Source organism: Antechinus flavipes, chromosome 2 (genome assembly GCF_016432865.1).
Source record: "Antechinus flavipes isolate AdamAnt ecotype Samford, QLD, Australia chromosome 2, AdamAnt_v2, whole genome shotgun sequence".
Taxonomy (NCBI): domain Eukaryota; kingdom Metazoa; phylum Chordata; class Mammalia; order Dasyuromorphia; family Dasyuridae; genus Antechinus; species Antechinus flavipes.
In genome coordinates, this window is record NC_067399.1 from 390,246,936 (window position 1) to 390,271,344 (window position 24,409).

General features: G+C 36.4%; 2 protein-coding genes and 1 pseudogene across 2 annotated transcripts; all 3 read left to right on the plus strand.

Moving 5' to 3' along the window:
* Positions 1 to 5,802: 5,802 nt before the first annotated feature.
* LOC127550021 (protocadherin beta-2-like) lies at positions 5,803 to 9,393 on the plus strand (annotated as a pseudogene).
* A 55-nt stretch (positions 9,394 to 9,448) lies between these two features.
* LOC127550016 (protocadherin beta-2-like) lies at positions 9,449 to 14,376 on the plus strand. Its single transcript, XM_051978585.1, has one exon. The coding sequence runs from the start codon at positions 11,498 to 11,500 to the stop codon at positions 13,889 to 13,891; it is 2,394 nt and encodes a 797-aa protein (XP_051834545.1). The 5' UTR covers positions 9,449 to 11,497; the 3' UTR covers positions 13,892 to 14,376.
* A 5,716-nt stretch (positions 14,377 to 20,092) lies between these two features.
* LOC127550017 (protocadherin beta-2-like) lies at positions 20,093 to 23,912 on the plus strand. Its single transcript, XM_051978586.1, has one exon. It carries the CDS (start codon positions 20,398 to 20,400, stop codon positions 22,768 to 22,770), a length of 2,373 nt encoding a protein of 790 aa, XP_051834546.1. The 5' UTR covers positions 20,093 to 20,397; the 3' UTR covers positions 22,771 to 23,912.
* Positions 23,913 to 24,409: the final 497 nt, after the last annotated feature.

Here is a 24,409-nt window from a genome sequence, read left to right on the forward strand (position 1 = left end):
TCACCCAAAAGGTGAAAGAAGAACATATAGATAGGTTCATCAGTTATTTGATCTTCAGAAATTTTAGTATCATTATGAATTAAAAACAAGAATTAGGGCAGCTAGAGGGCACAGCTGATAGAGTACCAGCCCTGAAGGTAAGAGGGCCAGAGTTCAAATGTGACCTCAGACACTTAGCACTTCCTATTGGATGACCCTAAGCAAGTCACTTAACCTTAATTGCCTCAAAAAAACAAACATACACAAAGCAAACAAGAGCTAATGACTTTTACTACAAAAACAATGTGAACAGGAAATTTATGGGACTTAGATAGCAAAGCAGAATTCTATAAAGTAAAATTTAGTATGATGCTTTGATTTTTTAAAATAATATTTCCTCCCATGACTTTTTGTGGCCTTCTGAATAGTGAGGGATAGAAAATTAAATAGATTGTTTCAAATTTGCCAGAATCAAAGCAAATATTCAAATAAAACACATTTTGAAATTGTACATAAAATGGAAAATATACATGATTCAAAAAATGAAAGCATATGTTGAAATTTGTAAAAAAAAAAAGTATCAAAAGTTTTTATGTTTGCTTCTATACTTCTTTTTGAATAATTTTTTCATTCTGTGTATTTTTAAATTTTGATGCTATCTTATTTTCATAGTTGTTAGGTACATAGTTTTACACCGTGTGTAATTGTTGATTAGAATGTTCTTTGCATTACTTCATTTAAGTCTTTCCATATTTATTAATATTCTTCATATTGCCTTTTCTTTTGGCATTATATTATATTTCATTAAATACTTATGTCACAATTGTTGGTAATTCCAGAATCCATTTTTTGTTTTGTTTCTGTCTATTAGAAATGGTGTGTTGTTAGGAATATTTTTTTCCCCCTAATTGAACCTTGGTTTCAGTCAGAAAAATCCAGCATTTGTTCCATAGTGGAATCGTTAGTTCAAAGAGTGAGATTTTGAAGCTAAGATTGTGTGATATTTCCTTTCCAAAGTATTGTTTCTATTTACAATTCTTATAGTAATGTAGTGTTGTGCCTGCTTTCCTAAAGCTGCACCAGCTTTGAATTTTTATCATTTTTTTCTATCATTGTATCACTGTGAATGTAACGGATATATGATGGTATTGTATTTCAGAGTTCTTTTAAACCATGTTGTTTTCATTAGTAGAAAATTGGAATACTTTTTTTGTTTCCTTCTTACAGCCTCTGTATTATTTTTTAAGAACTAGCTATCTGAAAAAAAAAAAAAAAGAACTAGCTATCTGAACCATCTGTCTACTTGTTTATGGAGGAATGACTTAACAATTAGAGGTGTTAAAATGTAATGCAATTTCCAAAAGTTGGAGATTTCAATCTAAGGCTTTATGACAATTTTTTACAGAACTTGTAGAGGCACCTCTGCTTCAGGTAAGAGATGGACAAGTGGAAGTAGATGAATGAAATCAAAGGCTCTTGATTTGGAAGCAGATAACTTGAGATTGAATCCTCAATTTGCCACTTTTTATCTCTATGAATTTGGCAGAATCATTTAGCCTCTTGGGTCTCAGTTTCCTTATCTTTAAATAAAAGAGGTCTGACCAATTACTCTCTAAGATCTCTTTCAGTTGAAAGTCTCTTGAATGATTTCTGAGATCCCTTTAAAATATAAGTTGTAATGAATCGATGAAAAAAGCTATTTAAGAAAACACAAATTAATTTATAAAAGATACAAATTTTATTGTAAAAAGTTTAAGGGAATGACCAATAATGGATACCTTCATTGAGAATAAAGAATATTTTAAGTTTGGTGACATTAGTACTCTTTTGAAAAGATTCAAGTGCCTCACATGGTATTCACATATGTCTGAACCATTAAAAATTAACAGAGAAGATGAGAATGGACCAAAAGCAAAGGTTAAAAGCTAAAGCATTCTCATGTAGTCAGCATTAGCCAATCCTTTAGAAAGATATGTTCTTTTCTGTTGGTTTTCCAAAAATACACATTCACAATTGATTGTTACCTTAATATGTTGTAAAATAGTTATGCTCCCATTCAGAGATTTTATTCAGTATTCAGAGACTGAAGTGAAGATTCTAGATTTTTTCTTCCCTATCCAGAAAATTATCTTTCCTAGCATGACAAATTTAGAGAGCAGCTAACCTTATAAACATGTTTTCAGAAAGAATCTGAACAAAGTTTAAAAACATATGTCATCCAAACTACCACCCCTCCTAATCTAACTAATTCTGGTCACTTCTACTTCTCCCTTCCTGTTTCTCTTTTGAAACAGAAATGACATAGGGTTTCTTGAATCCAAACTCAAGTTAGTTGTGTATCAAGGGAAAGAAGTCAATTTATATAAATGGATAATAAGATAAAGAAACCTTTACAAGGTTCATTTAGAATTTTGACTGTGCACGACAATGACATTTGCTTCACCAAAAATGGCCCAGGTGAAACAGATAGGGATACTTCATAAACTAATTTCACCAAAGTAAACTGGAGGGAAAACTTCAACTGCTGGAAACCCAGCAAAGGAAAAAAAAATTATATAGGAGTCCTTTAGCCTACTAAAGTCTTCACTTTCACTTCACTGCTGCCCCACCTTATGGTTTTTTAGAGATCAGTCAGATGATTTTTCTGGTATTAGGACATGATTTTGCTAAGCTAACTAAGTTGTCTTTCATTTAACCTATACTCAGTAGTTGAAACAGTGATTTGGCAGCTCTGAATAGTTTGCAGGTTCATGGATTTTAGTGGGTTTAGATGTAGAGAAAATATTAGAGCTCAAAACTATGTGTTTTTAAGTTTTTAAAAATTAATTAATTTTAATACACATTGCTTTATGAATCATATTGGGAGAAGAAAATCAGAACAAATAGGAAAGCCCTTGAAAGAGGAAAAAAACAGAAAAACAAGTGAACATAGCATGTATTGATTTACATTAAATATCCCATATCTCTTTTTCTGGATACAGATAGCATTTTCTGCCCAAAACCTATTGGGATTGCTTTGGATCACTGATGAATTCCTGGTTCTGCTTGTTTTGCTCAGCATAAGTCCTTGTATATCTTTCCAAATCTTTCTAAAATCCTCTAATTCATCATTTTTATAGAACAATAATATTCCATTATCTTCATGTACCACAACTTATCCAGCTATTCTCCAATTGATGGCCATCTACTCATTTTCCAATTCTTTGTTATGACAAAACGAATCCAGAATGGTTGGATGATTTCACAATTCATATCAGGAGTTCTTAACCTAAAATCTTTAACTTTAAAAATTTTAAGAAGTGTATTTCAGTATAGTTCCTTTCCTTTGCGATCTGACTTATTTTATTTTATGCATTTAAAAAACATTATTCTGAGAATTTGACCCCCTTCTGCTAAAGAGATCCATATAAAAAAAGTTAAGAACCATTGATGTAGGCCAGCTTCTTTTATATATGAGAAAAATGAAGCTCCAAAAATGCAATGAATAACTTAAGAGCACACAAATAATAATACAGCCAACATTTTAACTCAGATCCTTTTACTTTAAATTCAGTGCTCTTTCTACAGGTGTATTATTTGCTTTTCTACATTTATGAGCTTCCACCTTCCCTCCCCTTTCCCCCAACATAATCTGCAAAATAATTACCATCTGGAAATTATGGGGAAGAATTTTGGAGAAATCGAATTTAATTTCAATTTTTAAAGAAGAAAGTTTGAAATTTTTGAAATACAATTTTTCCCCCTAAGGCAATTGCGGTTAAGTGACTTGCCTAAGGTTACACAGCTAGGAAGTGTTAAGTATCTGAGGTCACATTTGAATTCAGATCCTCCTGACTTCAGCGTTGGTGCTTTAGTCATTGCGCCACCTAGCTGCCCCTGAAATACAAACTTTATATAACCTAGTGCACATTTGCTGGATTTGATATGTGGAGACAGAGGTTTCTTTTCTTTATTTGCCGGTTTTCTGGATATAAAAGTCACTTAATCTCTTGAACCATCCGTTTTCTCATCCTTAAAAAAAAAATGGAAGTACCTACCTCATAGGTAGAATTAGATTTGATAAAATATAAATAGCACTTTGCAAACCTTAAAAGATTTTTTAAAAATCACTATGGGCTTTTAAAAATATTCAATGTCTTATTAATTTAATATTTAGTATCGCATATTAAATATTTATAGCCATATGCATGGCCAACTCTTTATGACTCCATCTGAAGTTTTCTTGTCAAAGATGATTCAACATTTCTTTCTCCAAGAGAAAGCTCATTTTACAGACGAGAAAACTGAGGCAAACAGAATCAAATAACTTGCTCAGAGTCACACAGCTGAGTTTCTGAGATGGATTTGAAATGTTCTTGATTTCAGAACCGGCTCTCTATCCACTGTACCACCTACCTGCTCTAAACAATGGATTGATAACTTTTATACATTGGTAAAATAGGTAGCACTAGACAGAGATAGCAGGGTTAAATATACATTATTATACGCACAGATTTGAGATCCCAGAGGCTCAAATCTGAACAGAACATCTAGTTGCTTGTCTTTTATGTCAATGATAATTTCTCAGTTTTTACTCAAAGACTCTATCATACTTACAAGAGAACAACAGTCCTGCCTTCTACATTGGAAGTGTTAATGCCAGTTTCAGGGATTCAGGAATCAATGTCAAAGTCACCTACTCTCTGCTGCCTCCAGAGACCAGAGATCTGCCCTTCTTCTACATCTCCATCAACTGAGACCATGGCCATCTCTATCTTCTGAGATTTCTGGATTATGAAGCCATCCAAGTTTTCTAGTTCACTGTGAGAGCAACTGATAGTGACTTATCAGCCCTGAGTAGTCAGGCTCTGGATAAGGTTGTGGTTTTGAATAAGAATGATCATTTTCCCTCTGCAAAATGGGCACAGTAGTGACTTGGTGTCCAGAGCTGCAGAGCCAAGTTACCTAGTTACCAAAGTGGTGGCTGTGGACAGGGACTGGGGACAGAATTTCTGACTTTCCTACCAATTTCTCAAGACCACAAAGCCCAAACTTTTCAGTATATGGGTCCATAATGAGGAAGTGAGCCCAAAGAGGCCCATCAGTGCCATCAAACACAGGGTCCTGGTACAGGTGAAAATTAGTACAAACAGATTTTTGGTGGATAATTTCTCTGAGCCCTACCTACAACTCCCAGATTCACCGAAGAAGCAGGTCCAGATGAACTCCCCCACACCTACTTAATCATCTTCCTGGCCTCTATCTCCTTTCTCCTCCTAGTTTCTATTATGTTCATTATTATTCACTCATAGAAGAGGAAGAGGGATAACAGTAATGGTTTTTTACTTGATCCAACTAGCCCCTTCCCAGGATACCTGGGGGGTGCCAGTGGGACAATGATTTTGTTCTTTTCACTTCCTAGCTTGAAAATATACCTAGACTTATGAGGTATCATAATTACACTAAAACAAAACATGATGTCATTCCTGGGCGTTTACAACATTGATACAGATCACCGTGTAAAGATCAAGTATATTTCTTGAAAATACAGAGCAGAATTCATGTTTTGAAATTGGGTGTAAAGAACGTTTGCATTGTCAACTATGCAAAGACAAGACATCCGCGTGGTGTCGCTGCAAGCTAATAAGAGGCAGAAAAAGACACAGGACACGCCAAGGCTCAAAAAAAGACATCCCTGAATCAAAGACAGTCAGAAAGAAGATAGAAAGCTTTGTTAGCTGGAAATGGGGAACGGTCCTGCACCTGCAATTTTCGGAGGTTTCTCTGGCTATTGTTTCCGGTTGAACAAGGCTACTCCATGGGATAACGGAACGGGAAAGGACGATGATTCTGCAACAAAGGCAAGTTCTCTTTTTCCTTATTTTTTGAGGTGGGTTTGGGGCTGCCTCAGAGTTGGAGCAGTTTTCAGTAGTGGAAGAGATGGAGAGCGGCTCCTTTGTGCCAATGTGGCTAAACCCCGGGGCCTGGAGATGGGGGAACTGTCGATTCGGAGGGCCAGAGTCGTTTTCAAAGGCAACAAAAAGTAATTGCAGCTGCACCCTAAAACCGGGGATCTGCTCCTGATAGAGGAACTGGACCGGGAGGAACTGTGCGGCCCTGCCGAGCCATGTGTGCTACTTTTCCAAGACTTACTGGAAAACTCCTTTCAGATTGTTCGGGCTGAGCTTATGACAGAAGAAGTTAATGATCATTCGTCAGTGTTCCTCAACACGGAAATAGTACTGAAAATTTTCTAGAACACCTCTCCCGAACTATATACTAGAAAATGCGAAGGATCTAGTTGTAGGAAGCAACGATCTCCAGAACGACACGATCAGTTACAATTTTCATTTCCACATTCAAAATCAAAAGGATGAAAGGACAGGAAATATCCAGAGACTGTACTAGATAAAATTTTGGATCGGGAGAAGGAGCTTGAGGTAATTTTAACTCTCACTACATGGACTATGAATTTTCACCCAGGTCTGGAACTGCCAAATTCCGAGTCATTGTAGTCGATATCAAAGATGATGCAAGAGTCTTTACTCAGCCGCTCTAAGGCGTTCAGATCACTGAGAATACACTGAGAATCGGCTCCCGTGTTTTCACAGTCTTAGTGACAGATTTAGACGCAAGAAATAACGCAAATATATCCTATACATTTTTTCATGCCTCTGAAAACATTTTCAATTATCAAAGAAATCTGGGGAACTTAGTTTAAAGGGAAAAGTAGATTTTGAGTTGTCAGTTTTACATCATCAATATTCAGGCCACAGATGGGGGGAGGGAGCCCTTTTAAGAAATGTACTATTATTGTTTAGGTGATGGATCTAAATGACAATCCTCTTGAATTGACTATATCCACATTTACCAGAATATTTCAGAAAACTCACCTGAGTTTTTGGTTGCTGTCTTCAGAGTTTCAGATCTGGACTCTGGGGAAAATAGAAGGTGGCTTGCTCCATCCAGGATGATCTTCCCTTTGCCCTGGAACTTTCCATTAAGAGCTTCTAAACTTCAGTAACAGAAGGAGCACTGGACAGAGTACAAGGCCAAGCACAACATCACTATTACAGTGATGGATTTGGATACTGGATACTCAAATCTGAGTATAATCTCATGGTGCTCATCTCTGATGTCTTTTACTCAGAGAACCTACAGAGTACCTGTAGGAGAATAACAGTCCTGCACTCCACAATGGCAATGGCAGTGCCAGCAAAAGGAACTCTGGAGTCAATGCCAAAATCATCTACTCTCTGTGCCACCAGAAACTGAAGATCTGCCCTTCTTCTCCTGCATCTCCATCAATTCAGACAGTGGCCATCTCTGAAATCTCTGGATAATGAAGCCATTTAAACTTTGTAGTTCACTGTGAGAGCAGTGGATGGTGGTTCTCCATCTTTGAATAGCTATGTTGTGGTACAGGATGAAAATGATCATTCTCCTTTTGTGCTGTACCCTCTGGCACAGCTCCCTGCAATGACCTGGTGCCCCGAACTGCAGAGCCAGGTTACCTGGTGATCAAGATGGTAGCTGATGATAGGGACTAGGGACAGAATTCCTGGTTTTCCTATCAGCTGCTCAAGGCCACAGATTCAGGCCTCTTCACTTTGTGACCCCACAAGGGGGAAGTTCACACAGCAAGGCCCATCAGTGACAAAGACGCCATCAAGCAGAAGCTCCTGGTGCTAGTGAAGGGCAATGGGCAGCCTCCTCTATCCACATCAGCTACATTGAATGTATTTTTGGTGGATGGATTTTTTGAGCCCTATATGCAGTTTCCAGCTGCAAGAAAGGAGGAAGTTCAGACTGATTGCCTTATTATCTATTTAGTCATTTCCCTGGCCTCTATTTCATTTCTCTTCCTAGTCTCTGTTATTATATTTATCCTTATTTGTCTATGGAATAGGAAGAAGAGTGGTAGTGATGATAATAGATTTGATCCTAATAATCCTTTCCCAAATTACTTGGTGGATGTTAGTGGGACAGGTACTTTGTCCCAGAATTGCCATTATGAGATGTGTCTGACCAATGGCCCAGGGACTAGCGACTTAAGTTCATGAAGACCATTAATCCCACCATTCCTCCTACTCAAGCAAGTTGGAAGGGCTCTATTAAGAACCCAAAATTAAGGAATAGCTTTTGCTTCAATTAGGTTTGACTTGTTTTGATCTATTTAGAGACATAGTTTTTCCCTCTTGCATCCCGCTCTTTCTCCCCATTATTAGTTGTCAACTTTTAGTAGCAAAAGAGAAGAGATTTTTATGCTATTACATTGTATTATAACTCCTTCTTCATTCACACAAACATTTTCCTCTTCTTCCTATGTCTTTTCTCCGTAAATATTTCATTTTTTTCTCCTTATTTCTATTCTTGTTATGTCTTTGAATTTTCTTCGGCTTACTCTATTCTCCTGTTACTTTTTCAAAATGAACAAACCATCATCTCTTCCCTTTCTCTCTTAGATTTTAAAATATTTTTCATTTAACAAATTCAGCAAATATTTTAACATCCTTAGTCTTGATGTTGACTCGGTACTCTCCCTCAGAGTTATGCTATCCTGTCTCACCTGCAAAGGAATATTTTTCAAGATTTCATTCTTATCATGTCAGTAAAAACAACTATGCCTCATCTTAAGAGCAATTTTAACATTTGTTCTAATGTTCTGGATGATTTTCACCTCTCTCTCTCTCTCTCTTTTTTGTAAAAAATCTTTTCAAGGAGCAACAATGATCTTGTAAGCTACTAATTGTGACCACAAAATTTTTAATAATTGCTCATGTATTTTTTTTTAATCTTAATACATTCACTTTGATATTATTTTAAAATAATGGATGGATTTCCCTCAAAATACTCTCTCATTTGTGGTTTCTGATTTCAATCTTGAAAGTATTATAAGCCAATAAAATTATAAGAAAAAACACAGAACACTAAGGTATTGGTGAAAAACTTTTAGGAATATATCATTAGGAAACTAAGAGAATTATATGATAAAGTATTGTGACAAAAGATTGAAGGTCGGTTTAGAGAAAATTATAAAGGATGCAGACTGGTCCAACTATTCAATGTACCATAAATGACTATTATAATCTTTACACAAACTTTAGTTGAGTGACAAGAAAGGATTGCTTGGTGCCTTTGGCTACGTGATGCTGTAAAGTAATTCTAGTGAGCTACTTTTAATATGATTATAACACTTTTCTTCGGAGTGTCACATTGAATTTTGCTTATCCTCCAAAAGCCCAAGACACGAAAAATAAATTTAAATGAATATGTCTTTATTTTGTCTTCCTACTTTGAGGAATATCTAGATTAAGGGAGCATATTCTTGGCCAAAAGTGTTGTTTCAAATGCTCAGTTTTTCAACTATTTGTAAACTGACCAAGATTCCAACTTGAAACTTTCTCAGTTTTATTACAGAAGAATCATCACAAGTCATCCACTCTATTAATTTTCTGTTGTATATTTAATGCATATCTTTGAAGAAATACAATTTGAAGTACAATGCTAAATTGTATTTATTTGAGATGTTATTTTTGTTATTTTATTATTTTATTACTTTAAAAATCAAATAAGGAAAAAATCTATTGAAATAATATTTAGATTCCACAACAGGTCAAAACACTTTTCTTTCTTCTATGACCTGATGCACAAGACATATGTGATTTCTTCAATTTGAGAACTATCGGTGACTTTATAGATATAATTCTTAGGGAGTTGCCAGAGGCATAGGCACATATATGTTAAACCATTCAGCAATAATTACATAACTAGTAAGTGTCAGAGGTAGGATTTATTACTAGGTATTTCTGACTCCAAATCCGGTCTTCTGTGTTCCTACTCAATTCCACCATGCTATCATTTATTTTGTGACATTAATATAGAAATGATTCATAACCCCACATCACTAAAAACTAATACAGGAAAAGTGAAACTGAAGTTGAATTTACAATGTCAAGACATTCTCAGCATAGAAAATCATCAGAAACACCATTGGATCTTTTATATCCTCTTTTTGCTTTCCTTTAGTTATTTCAGAAGTTAATTTGGTGAAATAATTCAAATTATTTAAATTTCAAATTCAAAGGCACTCTTCTTTTGGTAACAAAGAAAAAGTAAAGTTCCTCAGAGCTATATCTTTTTACTTGGATTTGTTATTTTTTTATTTTGAACTGTACAAAAAAAAATAACTCCACAACAGTATTTCATTACAAAAAGTAGAACAGAAAGAAGGGATTGTATATTAGGCCACAAATCTCCATTATTTACATTTTTCTTTGTATGTATGAATAATAAATTCAATATGTTACTTTTAAAATGTATTACTTTTGTTTTCTTCTGCTCTTCCTTTTGTACTCTGGGCAATTTAAAGAAAGATCCTTATTGTTCTCTCTGTCCTCCTTCCCTTTCTCCTTTCTTTTTAATTCATTATTTCTTCTTTCCTTCTTTTTCTTTCTTCCTTCTTCCCTCTCTTTCATTTCCTCTCTTTTCCCCTTCCTTCTTTTCTTTCTTATGACAAGAGCCATTCTCTCACATAGGAGCAAAGGACCATTAATCAAATTATTTCTCTCTTCTCTTCTAAACTGATGTAACTCTAAAAAAAAAAAAAAAAAAAATCATTCTCTCCTGATGCCCCTGTTCAGTCCAAAGGAAACTTTCCAAGAAATCCATTTTCTAAAAAAAAACAAACACACAATTCTGAGCTCAGACCACTATAGTCTTCCTTTTGAGGGTAGTCATGTCAATCATAAAACAATCAGGTAGCATTAGTATCCAAAATTTACTAGGAAAGTTCCTCTTGGGCCATGAGTCCTTACAAATTTTCAGTTGTGTAGAATGGCTTTTAAGAACATAGTTGTTTTAAGATTAAAAGCTTCTTAGGATCTCTTTTTAGCCTTATGGGCTCACATACTTGAGGAAAACAGAAAACATTAGCTGCTTTTAAAAAGAATTCCGTTTCTTTCTCCAACCCAAGCTTGGTATTTATTCCCCTTTTTACCCTAGTTCTCTAAAGGACTTCTTCCCTAAAAATCGTAGAATGGGCCTGTGAAACAGCCTATTGATTGCTAGAAGGATTAGAGAGGATTGCATCGACTAAAGACTGAGCTCCTTTTAAACGAATTTAAAATAACACATATCTCAATATTTTGAAACGAAGTTGTGAATGTTTACAGCATTGATCCAGATCACCCTGTAGAAAAGATATTATAAACTCTGTCAATTTCCAAGTGGAATTCAAGATAAGCTGTCCTTTAAAAGATATGCAGTGCTTGAGAAATCAGCAGAATTAAGAGAAACATAATAAAACAAGCCGCATGGTGGCGCTGGAAACTAAGAAGACCAAAGGATCTGCTGACACGTTAATACCGACAAAGACTGTTGGGAAGGAGAAAGGAAATTTTGTTAGCTGGAACTGAGGGGAAAGACGTGTTTTGCATATACCTGAGATTTCTAAGGAACGGAAGATAATTATATCTTCTGGAGGCCATTTTCGGTTGAGCTGCTCTACCCAGGTTGAAAGGAAGGGGCCAAGGGAATAATGGAGCAGGAATGGTCAATGATTCTACAACAAAGGCAAGTTCTTTTTTTCTTTGTTCTACTCTGTGTCGCTGGAGCAGCTTCAGAGCTGAAGCAGTTTTCTGTGGTGGAGGAGAGGGAGAGAGGTTCCTTTGTGGCCAATGTGGCAAAGGCCCTGGGGCTGGAGGTAGGGGTGTTGTCGAATCGCGGGGCTAGAGTCGTTTTCAATGGGAACAAAGAATATTTACAGCTGAACCGCAGAACTGGGGATCTGCTCTTGAGAGAGAAACTGGATCGGGAGGAGTTGTGCGGCCCCGCTGATCCCTGTGTGCTGCCATTTCAGATCCTACTGGAAAACCCCTTTCAGATTGTTCAAGCTGAATTAATGGTAGAAGACATTAATGACCATTCCCCAGTGTTTCTAGACACTGAGACAGTATTAAAAATCCCAGAGAGCACTTCCCCTGGAACAGTATTTGTACTAGAAAATGCACAGGATTTAGACGTAGGAAGCAACAGTCTAGAGAACTATACGATCAGTCCCAACTCCCTTTTCCATATTCAAATTCGAGATAGCAGTGAGGGCAAGCGATACCCAGAGCTTGTACTCGATAAAACACTGGATCGGGAAGAGAAGTCTCAGATCACGTTAACTCTCACTGCAGTGGATGGGGGAGTGCCACCCAGGTCTGGAACCGCCCAAGTCCAAATCTTCGTAGTTGATATCAATGACAACGCCCCAGTATTTGCTCAGCTACGTTATGAGGTTAAGATCCCTGAGAATAGTCCCATCGGATCCAAGGTTGTCACAGTTTCTGCCACAGATTTAGATGCAGGGAAGTATGGAGAAATATCTTACACATTTTTGCATGCCTCTGAAAACATTCGAAAAACTTTCCACCTTAAAGAGGAATTAGGAGAACTTTATTTAAAGAGAAAAGTGGATTTTGAGTCGACTCAATCTTACACTATAAATATCCAGGCCACCGATGGTGGGGGCCTTTCAGCAGAATGTACCGTTATTGTTCAGGTGATGGATCTGAACGACAATCCTCCAAAGCTGACTATATCTTCACTTACCAGCCCCATCCCAGAGAATTCTCCTGAGACAGTGGTTGCTGTCTTCAGAGTTTCAGATCTGGATTCTGGGGAAAATGGAAAGATGGTTTGCTCCATCCAAGATGATCTTCCTTTTGCCCTAAAACCTTCCGTTGAAAACTACTACACATTGGTAACAGAAGGAGCACTAGACAGAGAGTACAAAGATGAATACAATATCACTATTACAGTGATGGACTTGGGCTCCCCAAGGCTCAAATCTGAATATAATCTCACGGTGCTTATCTCTGATGTCAATGATAACCCTCCCATGTTTTCTGAGAGAACCTACAAAGTGTATCTTCAGGAGAACAACAGTCCTGCCCTCCACATTGGAAGTGTCAGTGCCAGTGACAGGGACTCAGGAATCAATGCCAAAGTCACCTACTCTCTGCTGCCTCCAGAGACTGGAGAACTGCCCCTCTTCTCCTATATCTCCATCAATTCAGATAATGGTCATCTCTATGCTCTGAGATCTCTGGATTATGAAGCCATTCAAGCTTTCCAGTTCATTGTGAGAGCAGCTGATGGTGGCTCTCCGTCACTGAGCAGCCAGGTTCTGGTTCAGATTGTGGTACAGGATGAAAATGATAATTCTCCCTTTGTTCTGTACCCCCTGCAAAATGGCACAGCTCCCTGCAATGATCTGGTGCCCAGAACTGCAGAGCCAGGTTATCTGGTGACCAAGGTGGTAGCTGTGGATAGAGACTGGGGGCAGAATTCCTGGCTTTCTTATCAGCTGGTCAAGGCCACAGACCCAGGTCTCTTCACTTTGTGGGCCCACAATGGTGAAGTTCACACAGCAAGACCCATCAGTGACAAAGATGCGATCAAGCAGAGGCTCCTGGTGTTGGTGAAGGACAATGGGCAACCACCTCTATCCACAATGGCCACAATAAATGTATTCCTGGTAGATGGTTTTTCAGAGCCCTACCTGCAGTTACCAGATGAACCTAAGGAGCAGGTCCAAACTGATTCTCTTACCACTTACCTAATCATTTCCCTGATCTCTGTCTCCTTTCTCTTCCTTGCTTCTGTTATTACCTTCATTACCATTCATGTGTGGAAGAGGAAGAGAGATGCTGCTGATGGTAGTCATTTTAATCCAAATGGCCCCTTCCCAGACCAGTTGGTGAATGTCAGTGGCACAGGGACTTTGTCTCAGAGATACCAATATGAAGTTTGCCTGAGCAATGGCTCAGGGATCAGTGAATTTAAGTTCTTGAAGCCCATTATTCCCACCCTTTCACCTGCTGAGGGAAGTGGGCAGAACTCTACTGAAAACCCACATTTAAGAAATAGCTTTTGTTTCACTTAATGTTTTGCCCTTTGTTTCAGTGGATCATCCTCCCACCTCCCAACGTTGATTTTCTTTCTGTAGCAAAAAATACACTTCTATGATATCCCATTTTATTATAATATTCATTCTCTTCTCCACTTTCACAAACATTTTGCCTTTCTCCTTGCATCCTTAAGTTGAAAAGCCTTCATCTTGTTATTCTTCTTTTGTATTGGATTTTTTTTTCTAGTTTACTCAAATTTCTTGATTTTTAGCAAAGTGAACTTGAATACATTCTCTGTCCCATTTCAAACTTAGACTTTTAATGCTTGTGATCAACGAATTTAACAAATGTGTTGAACATCCTCAGATTTGATTTTTATGGAATTCTCTGTTTTGAAAATCATTTGCTGTATTATATGTTAGAAAATGTTTTCCAAACCAGGATACTAATACATTGTTGGTGGAGTTGTGAACTGATCCAACCATTCTGAAGAGTGATATGGAACTATTGTCTCTCCCCCTCCCCCCCCCCAAAAAAAAAGCTATCAAACTGTGCATACCCTTTGATCCAGCAGTGCCTCTACTGGACCTGTATCCTAAAGAGAACATAAAAAAGGGTAGAGGACCCACATGTCTAAAAATATTTATAGCAATTCTTTTTATATTTGCTGAATCAGAAACTGAATGGATGTCCTTCAGTTGCACAATGGCTGAATAAGTTGTGATATATTAATGTTATGGAATATTATTGTTCTTTAAGAAATGATTGGCAGGATGTTTTCAGAAAGGTCTAGAGAGACTTACATGAACTGATGCTAAGTGAAGTTAGTAGAACCAAGAGAACATTGTACATAGCAACAATAAGATTACACAATAATTAATTCTGATGGATGTGACTCTTTTCAATAGGGAGGTGATTCAGGCCAGTTCCAATGGTCTTGTGATGGAAATAATCATCTGTACCCAGAGAGAGAGAGGACTGTGAAGATTGTGTGGATCATAGCATAATTATTTTCACTTTTTTTATTTGCTTGCATTTTGTTTTCTTTCCCATTTTTTCCTTTTTGACCTCATTTTTCTTATGCAGCATGATAATTATGGAAACATGTATAGAAGAATTGCACATGTTAAGCATATATTAGATTACTTACTATCTAGGGGAGAGGATGTGGGGAAGGGAGGAAGAAAAAAAATGGAAGGCAAGGTTTTGCAAGCGTGCATGTTGAAAATTATGCATATGTTTTGAAAATAAAAAAAAAAGCTTTTTAAAAAAGAAAAAAAGAGAATGTTTCCCAAAGTTAATCTTTTTCTTGATGAATACAATTGAGTTTCTCTTGAATGGTAATTCAGGTCTGTTTGTATTTTTCTCCTTTTTATTCTCTTCTGTGTTATGAAATTTTCAGAGGTGCTATAATTTTACAACTTTGTTGCTTTGATTACTATAATTTTATATATAACTATAGCTCTTTTCCTTGATATTTGTGAGATTCAATTGGATGGGTTTTTTAAAAAAACATTTTACTATATTGAAGTTTTTAATACATATTTTTCCCTCAATTTCATGTAAACAAAAAATTTGGTATTTGTTTTTTAAAATGTTGTGTTCCAAATTCTCTCCTGCTTGAGAGGGCAAACAACTTGATATAAATTATACATTTGCAGTGATGTAAAGTATCGCCACATTAGCCATATTGCAAAAGAAAACACAGAAAATACTTAGGAATAATAAAGAGAAAAAAATTTAAAGTTGCTTCACACATTTCTTTGATAAGGTCTCATTTCTTAAATATAGAGAGAACTGAGCCAAATTTATTTTTTTAAAAAAAGGCATGCCCCAACTGATAAATGATCCAAAAATATTTGTGGCTAAAGGGCCATAAATTCATTTATGTCCTTTGATCTAACAACACCACTGTTAGGCATGAATACCAAAAGAGATTCCCCCTTACCCCCCAAAAAATGACCTATATGCACAAAAAATATTCATGGCAGCTCTTTTCTCAGGGGGAAAAAAATGGAAGTTGAGGGAATGCCCATCAATGAGGGAATGGTTAAAAAAAATTATGGTATGTGTTTGTGATGGAATATTAATATTCTATGGAAAATGATGAATATAATACTATTAGAAAAAACACCTGGAAAGTCCTTATGAACTCAAAGTGAACTGTACTATATTTAAAATCATAGCAATGTTCTGGGATAACCAGCATAATGATTTTGCTACTCTTAGTAATATAATCCCTTGTGGCCACTCTGAAGGACTTATAATGATAACATATCCATATCCAAAGAAGGAACTGATTGTGTCTGAATACAGATGGAAGCAATCCCTCTTTCTCTTTCTATCTCTTTTTTTAAACTTAATTTTTCTTGAGGGTTTTTATTTTTATTTGGGTGGGAGATCTATGTTTTCTTTCACAACTTGACTTTTATAGAAATGTTTTGCATAACTTCACATGTAGTTTCTTAATTATCGGTGGGGATAAGGGAGAAAACCTAGAACTCGGAAATTTTATAAATAAATGTAAAAAATGTTTTTTTGAATTTAACTGGGGGAAAATATTAAATAAATAAATCAAAAAAGTGACTTTAATCTGCATTCAGACACTATCAATTCTTTCTTAGAATTTTTTACCAGTTGTCCTCAGGAATCGTTTTAGATCATTGTACTACTGAGAATAGCTAAATTATTCACAGTTTATTGTCATACAATATTGTTGTTACCATGTACAATGTTCTGGTTCTGTTCATTTCATTTTGTATCTGTTCATATAAGTCTTCCTGGGTTTTTTCTAAAAACATCCTGCTCATCATTTCTTAAAACATAGCTCATATACTACAATTTGTACGAACATTCCCCAATTAGGCATTCCCTTAATTTTTAATTCTTTTGACATCTCAAAAATTTGTCATAAACATTTTTATTCATGTAGGTTCTTTTTTTTTTATTTCTTTGGGGCACAGACCTAATAGTGATATTGCTGAGACAAAGTAGAAAGTCGTGTAGAAAATATTTTTTTAACGATGATCCCTGATTTTGATCATCGGCTGTAACGATTGTTGGGGAAATGGTAGAAAAATAATAGACTCCAAGGAATCAGTATAAAGTTTTATAATAATAGATCTTTGTGAAGCTAATAAAAAGAACAATAAAATGAATTCTTTTGAACATAGAATGTATCTCTATTTGGAGACATTCTAAAGGAAGTATTGTACTCTGATTTCTGAATCCCCCATATTATAAATTAATAATGAAAACTGATCTTTGCAAGAGAATATGGTGTTTAAATGTAATTCTGGTGTACCGCTTTTAATAAGCTTATAACACTTCTTAAGTAATGGATTGTATTTGATGCTAAACATCTTTCAAAAGAAAAGAGTTTGAAGTTTAATAATTTTACATGAACATTTACTTTTTTCACTTTCCATGAATATATCCCAATAATTTCCCACATGGTTCAATTGTTCACTGTTCAAATAAGGGAATGTCAAATGATCTACTTTTAGTATCTGGGTTTGTGGTGTTACTTGATCATCTGAAAATAATCAAAGAACTTCAGATATTGTAAAATAATAGATCCAGAGCTGAAAGAGACATCAGAAGTTATCTGTTCAAACCCCTTAGTTTGGCATATAAAAAAACTGAGACCAAGGGAGATTAAGCTGTTTGGGCAATGTCACATAATAATCAGAGGCAGGCTTTAAATCTCATCTGTACTTGTTTGCAAATTGTCTCCCCCAAGTTATTCAGACCAGTTGCTTCCTTCATTGTCTTTACGATATTTTTGTGTTTTTAAAGACCTTTAATTTGATATAGAGTTTTATGAAGTAAGGTATATTTACCAATGTTAGAAAATAGAAAACATTTATTTAAGACAAGCACATGCAACCTAACTTTTCAAAAGAAATAATAATTTTAATGAATAAAAATAATCAAACTCCACCATGAAGCAGATAGCACTTCTCTCTTAAGTGATAATAGATATGTCTAAGAGTCCTAGGGGCTAAGGAACTTCCTGCAGGTCAGATGAGACTGAACTAAATATTTCATGATTTCAAGCCCTGCCACCCAAGAGGCTAATTAGCTTCTCCTTTGGTTACATTAACATGCATCTTCAATTATATTCCATTAATATGCTAGCATTAATAGCTGATACATTACTAATTACTAATACATACTACTACCATTAAAAGACAATACATCAATAGCAAAGTACTGGAAATAAAATGGATGTCCATCAATTGGAATATGGCTAAACAAATTGTGATACAAAAATGTAATTAAATCCAAGTGCACTGAAACAAGAAATTTTAACAGAATCATGGGAAGACAAACACCAAATGATAGAAAATGAGTGGGATAAAACAGAAAAGCATTATAAACTAATATTCAAACAAAACAAATCAAAACTACAGCCAATAATTAAAACTAAGTGATATGAAATTGTAATGCCTAAATTTGGCCCCAAAGAAGATTAACTACAATATACAAATTGGTTGATGGGTTAGTTAGATATACTGATCTGTTTTTTCTCTTTATTATCTGTGGTGGATCCCTGGGGATGGGGAAATGAAAGAAATAAATTGGGAAATGAGTATATATAAGAAAACAAAAAAATCAATATTTTTTAAAAGAAACAAACTAATACATGAGAATGTGAAGTAAGGAAAGTTCCCCCTAGCACAGCAATGTGGGATGTGCAACATCACACTAACTTGGTTTTCATAGGGCTATTTATAAACTTCCAGGTAGATTTCTCACTGAATGAGTTTTCTTGAAGAAACTTGGATATCTAGACACCACCCAAGTAAAAAAGTATTTCTACCCATTACCATAAATAATGTAATATGATGTGGGCGGAGGCAGGTTTTTGGTCATGGCAGAAAAGAAGTGAAAGGAATGTAAGTGATCTTCCATTGTTGAATGACTGGATAAAGTATGGTATATGAATTAGTGCAATTATTATGCAGCAAGAAATATCAAATGCAAAGAAACAAATGTGAAGATTTCAGAAAACTTTGGCAAGACTTGTAAGAACCAACACAGAAACAAAAGTAGAAGCAGAAAAACAAATTACATCATAAATAATCTAAGGAAAAATAAATCTGAAAGATTTCAGGATTCAAAACAACGCAATCACTCATTCACCTTTAATTTTAATTTGATAATTTTATTTCTATATATATATATATATACATACATACATACATATATATATATATATATATATGAACTTTGAGTTCCAGATTCTTTCCTTTCCTTCCTCTCCACAACTCCTCCCACCTAGAAGGCACATGTGAAGTTATGCAAAACATTTTCATAAGTCCCATTATACATTTAGAGGATTGTAAGGTGAAGTATAATTTCTTTCTCTGGGGAAAATTGATTAATTATAAGTGTTGATTGGTGTGTATACTTTTTTTGGCACTTCCATCATATTGATTTGCTTTGCTCAACTGTATTAGGAAGAGTCTTTGTAGAGTAGATTCATTATAAGGTGATAAGCATATTTTTAAAAGTATGTATAAAATCTTTTTTAAAATAAGTGTAACTCAGAATTATTCTCTCATACAGAATTCAGATTGAATCAGCCTTAGAATATCAGCTCCCAATCAATAAGTAGATCGTGTCCCCATTCTTTCTTTCTGCTCTAAATTGGAGCTCCTTTCTGGGAAAACACAAGACCAGATATAATTTCCTGAATTCGGGTGCTAGTCGATGGATTTCCAGGACTATATATTTACACTCATTTGGGTGAGGGTAGGGATGGAGAGAGTAGTTTCATAGTATCTCATTCTTGTTGTCAAGGAGTCCTCAAATTCCAGAGCCAGTCCTCTAATCCCCGTTAAGCACTTTAAAACTGTTTAAAGTTTAAAGCTCAAATTCACATCAGGAGAAGAAAGTTCATAGTTGAAAATAAAGTCAAAATACTTCCTTTTACACTCCGACATTACGATTTATTTCTCTGCCTCGTAGACCCTGATGCCTCCAAAAAACACCCCAATGGGCCTACTACATGGTGTGACTTTTTCTCAGCTTAAATATTGTGTCAAAATGTCTTAATGGCTGCGTTCTTTTCACAGTGTTCACCTTTAGTTTATATTAATATCTGTGAGGCGTTAGAAGCACTGTCCTAAACTAAGACGTGCTGTCATTGCTTAGTGCTTGAAATATTGATATGGACTCTCTTGTAAAGAATGAAGCAGAAATGTTTTGAAATACTTAGAAGAATTCAAGCTATGGCAACTGCCGGGAAACACACTTTCCATGCTTTATATACGGCATGCTGAGATTGTGATGAGCCGCGTGGTGGCGCCGCAAGCTAAGAAGACACATAAAAGATGGGCGGATACTCTAGTTCCCCACAAAATAGCTCTAAATAAGTCAAGGAGATAAGAAGCTTTCTTAGCTCGACCTGGAGGAAGGCTCCGAGGTGCTCACATTTCTGAGATACCAGACAGACGGACTAAAGTAGTAGCCCCGGATTACCGTTTGCAATCGATCGGGCTACACCGATTGAGAAGAGGGAATCAAAGGAACTATGGAGCAGGAAGGGGCGACGATTCCGCAACCAAGGCAAGTTCTCTTTCTCCTTGTTCTTCTGGGTGTGTCTGGGACTGCCTCAAAGCCGCAGCAGTTTTCTGTAGTGGAGGAGATGGAGAGGGGCTCCTTTGTGGCCAATGTGGCAAAGGCTCTTGGCCTGGAAACGGGGGAACTGTCAGATCGCGGGACCAGAGTCGTTTTCAAAGGGAACAAAGAGTATTTGCAGCTGAACCGCAGAACTGGGGATCTGCTCTTGAGAGAGAAACTGGATCGGGAGGAGCTGTGCGGCCCCTCTGATCCCTGTGTGCTCCCTTTTAAAATCTTACTGGAAAACCCCTTTCAGATTGTTCCAGCTGAATTAAGTGTACTGGACATTAATGATCATTCGCCAGTGTTCCTAAAATCTGAGATGCTCCTAAAAATCCCAGAGAGCTCCTTGCCTGGGACTGTGTTTTTGCTAGAAAATGGGAAGGATTTAGATGTAGGAAGCAACAGTATCCAGAACTACACAATCAGTCCCAATTCCCTTTTCCATATTCAAATTCGAGAAAACAGTGAGGGAAAGAGATATCCAGAGCTTGTACTGGATGAAACACTGGATCGAGAAGAGCAGTCTGAGGTCATTTTAACTCTCACTGCAGTGGATGGGGGAGTCCCACCAAGGTCTGGAACTGCCCAGGTCCGAATTCTCGTAGTGGATATCAATGACAACGCCCCAGTGTTTGCTCAGCTGCGTTATGAGGTTAAGATCCCTGAGAATAGTCCCATCGGATCCAAGGTTGTCACAGTTTCTGCCAGAGATTTAGATGCAGGAAATTATGGAGAAATATCTTACGCTTTTTTGCATGCCTCTGAAAGCATTCACAAAACATTTCATCTTAAAGAGGAATTAGGAGAACTTTATTTAAAGGAAAAAGTGGATTTTGAGTCGACTCAGTTTTACACTATAAATATCCAGGCCACCGATGGTGGGGGCCTTTCAGCAGAATGTACTGTTATTGTTCAGGTGGTAGATCTGAACGACAATCCTCCAGAGCTGACTATATCTTCACTTACCAGCCCCATCCCAGAAAATTCTCCTGAGACAGTGGTTGCTGTCTTCAGTGTTTCAGATCTGGATTCTGGGGAAAATGGAAAGATGATTTGTTCCATCCAAGATGATCTTCCCTTTTCCCTGAAACCTTCCATTGAAAATTACTACATGTTGGTAACAAAAGGAGCACTGGACAGAGAGTACAAGGCTGAGTACAACATCACAATTACAGTGATGGACTTGGGATTCCCGAAGCTCAAATCTGACTATAATCTCACCGTGCTTATCTCTGATGTCAATGATAACTCTCCAGTTTTTACTCAGAAAGCCTACAAATTGTACCTTCAAGAGAACAATAGTCCTGCCCTCCATATTGGCAGTGTCAGTGCCAGTGACAGGGACTCAGGAATCAATGCCAAAGTCACCTATTCTCTGCTGCCTCCAGAAACTGGAGAACTGCCCCTCTTCTCCTATATCTCCATCAATTCAGATAATGGTCATCTCTATGCTCTGAGATCTCTGGATTATGAAGCCATCCAAGCTTTCCAGTTCACTGTGAGGGCAACTGATGGTGGCTCTCCATCACTGAGCAGCCAGGTTCTGGTTCAGATTGTGGTACAGGATGAAAATGATAATTCTCCCTTTGTTCTGTACCCCTTGCAAAATGGCACAGCTCCCTGCAATGATCTGGTGCCCAGAACTGCAGAGCCAGGTTACCTGGTTACCAAAGTAGTAGCTGTGGATAGAGACTGGGGGCAGAATTCCTGGCTTTCCTATCAGCTGCTCAAGGCCACAGACCCGGGCCTATTCACTCTGTGGGCCCACAATGGTGAAGTTCACACAGCAAGACCCATCAATGACAAAGATGCCATCAAGCAGAGGCTCCTGGTGCTGGTGAAGGACAATGGGCAACCACCTCTGTCCACAATGGCCACAGTAAATGTATTCTTGGTGGATGGCTTTTCTGAGCCCTACCTGCAGTTACCTGATGCACCTAAGGAGCAGATCCAGACTGACTCCCTAACTACCTACCTAGTCATTTCCTTGACCTCTGTTTCCTTTCTTTTCCTGGCCTCTGTTATTGTGTTTATTGCCATTCGCCTGTGGAAAAGGAAGAAACACACCACTGACATTAGTCGCTTTACTTTAAATGGCCTCTTCCCAGGTCACTTAGTGGATGTCAGCAGGACAGGAACCTTGTCCCAGAGTTACCAGTATGAGGTGTGTCTGGCCAGTAGCTCAGGAAGCAATGAATTTAAGTTCCTAAAGCCTGTTATTCCCACTCTTCCAACTTTGGAAGGAAATGAAGACTCAATTGAAAACAGCCTTAAAGAATAGCTTTTGCCAGAATTAGGGTTTGGCTCATGCTTCAATGCATAAAGGCCAGATTTTATGACCTCTTTTCCTTCCCCTCTTATTATTTGTCTTCTTTCCATATTTCCATATGATTACATTTTATCATAATGTTTTTATATTCTCTCTTTTTCCTTCTACACATAGATTTTCTTTTTTTTCTTGCATTCTTTCTCTATAAATCTTTTTCTTCTTCCTCCTTTTGTTCCCCTTAGGTCTTAGACTCTTTCATCAGTTACCCCATTTTTAAAAAATGAGTGAACTGTCATATGTTCCCTTCCTCATTTATAATTTTAAATGTAACATTTTTCAATCAAATAATTCAGCAAATGTTTTTCACGTGTTCACATTTAATTGTGACTCCATAGTCTTACTCAGAGTTATCCTATCTTGTATCTCCTAGGAAAAAAATATTTTCCTCGGTTTCATTCTTATTGTGTGGATAGAAACAGCTGATATTCTCCTGAAGGACAATCTAGACATCTTTCCTGACTTTCTATGCCTTCTAAAGTGAAAAATGTTCTGAAAGATCTTGTAATCTACTAGCTGTGACCCCTATAGCTTTTACAATTACTCACATATTTAAAAATATATTTTTAAAAAGCAATCAATCTGATATAAATTAAACATGTGCAACACTTTTAAACATATTTGTCAAACTGAGCAAGAAAAATCATGCCAAGAAGGAAAAACCACCAGAAAGAAAAAGCAAAGAAAAAGACAAAAAAAATGGTGGAAATGTTATGTTTTCATCCACATCCAGTCTCCATAGTTCTCCTTCTGGATGAGGATGGCGTTTTCCATTGGATTTTGTTTTTAAATGGTGCATAGATGTTACTGAAAATATTCTTATTTGTGGTTTCTGATGTCAATCTCCTAAGTAATGCCTGTTTTTAGAAACTAATTAGGACTCCTCAAGAGCACTAAAATTTGGAAGAAAAAATTGCAAGAATATATTTTATGAAGACAACTCTACTGTAAATTCTTGTAAAGAAAGACTATGTGCTGGTTTGTGAAACTGTGAAATACTAAGTGCAAACTTCTTACCATCAAATAGTCCAATGACATTATACATTAATAATTATTTCTAATCTTTACATGTCTTTAATAAAATTTTAAGAAGTGAAGTACTGCCTGCTGTTATGGATTTGTAAAGTTTTTCTTGTCGTTTACTTTGTATATATTTGTGCTTCTTTTTTTTTTCTTTAATCCCATAGATTTGAATTTTTATATCTTTTCAAAAGTCACAGCATTTACCTGTGATCAGGTTCAAATGATATAATATTTGCAAAGATCTTAGCAGAGTACCTGACATATAATAAGTATTAATTGTTATTCATTTCCTTCTTCAAGGCTTGAAAATAAGTTTAAATAAATATGTCTGTTTTATTTTCTAGTTATTTAAATAATTTGCAGTTTGGGGAACATTCCAGTTCATGAGTATCACCATCTTGGGCAAAGTATGTGCTTTAATAATTATCTTTATGAAGCCTTTAAGAGATTTCATTGATCGACTTTCTGAATATTATCATAAATATCTGACTTGAAAGGATCTTCATAACTCTTTTATCTAAGTTTCTGTTCAGTCATTGTTCAATTTTAAAGAAACATCATTTCTATTTTT

Excerpts from the sequence above, each read along its gene's own strand:
- LOC127550017 (XM_051978586.1), top strand. The coding sequence starts at position 20,398 with ATGGAGCAGGAAGGGGCGACGATTCCGCAACCAAGGCAAGTTCTCTTT.
- LOC127550016 (XM_051978585.1), top strand. The coding sequence starts at position 11,498 with ATGGAGCAGGAATGGTCAATGATTCTACAACAAAGGCAAGTTCTTTTT.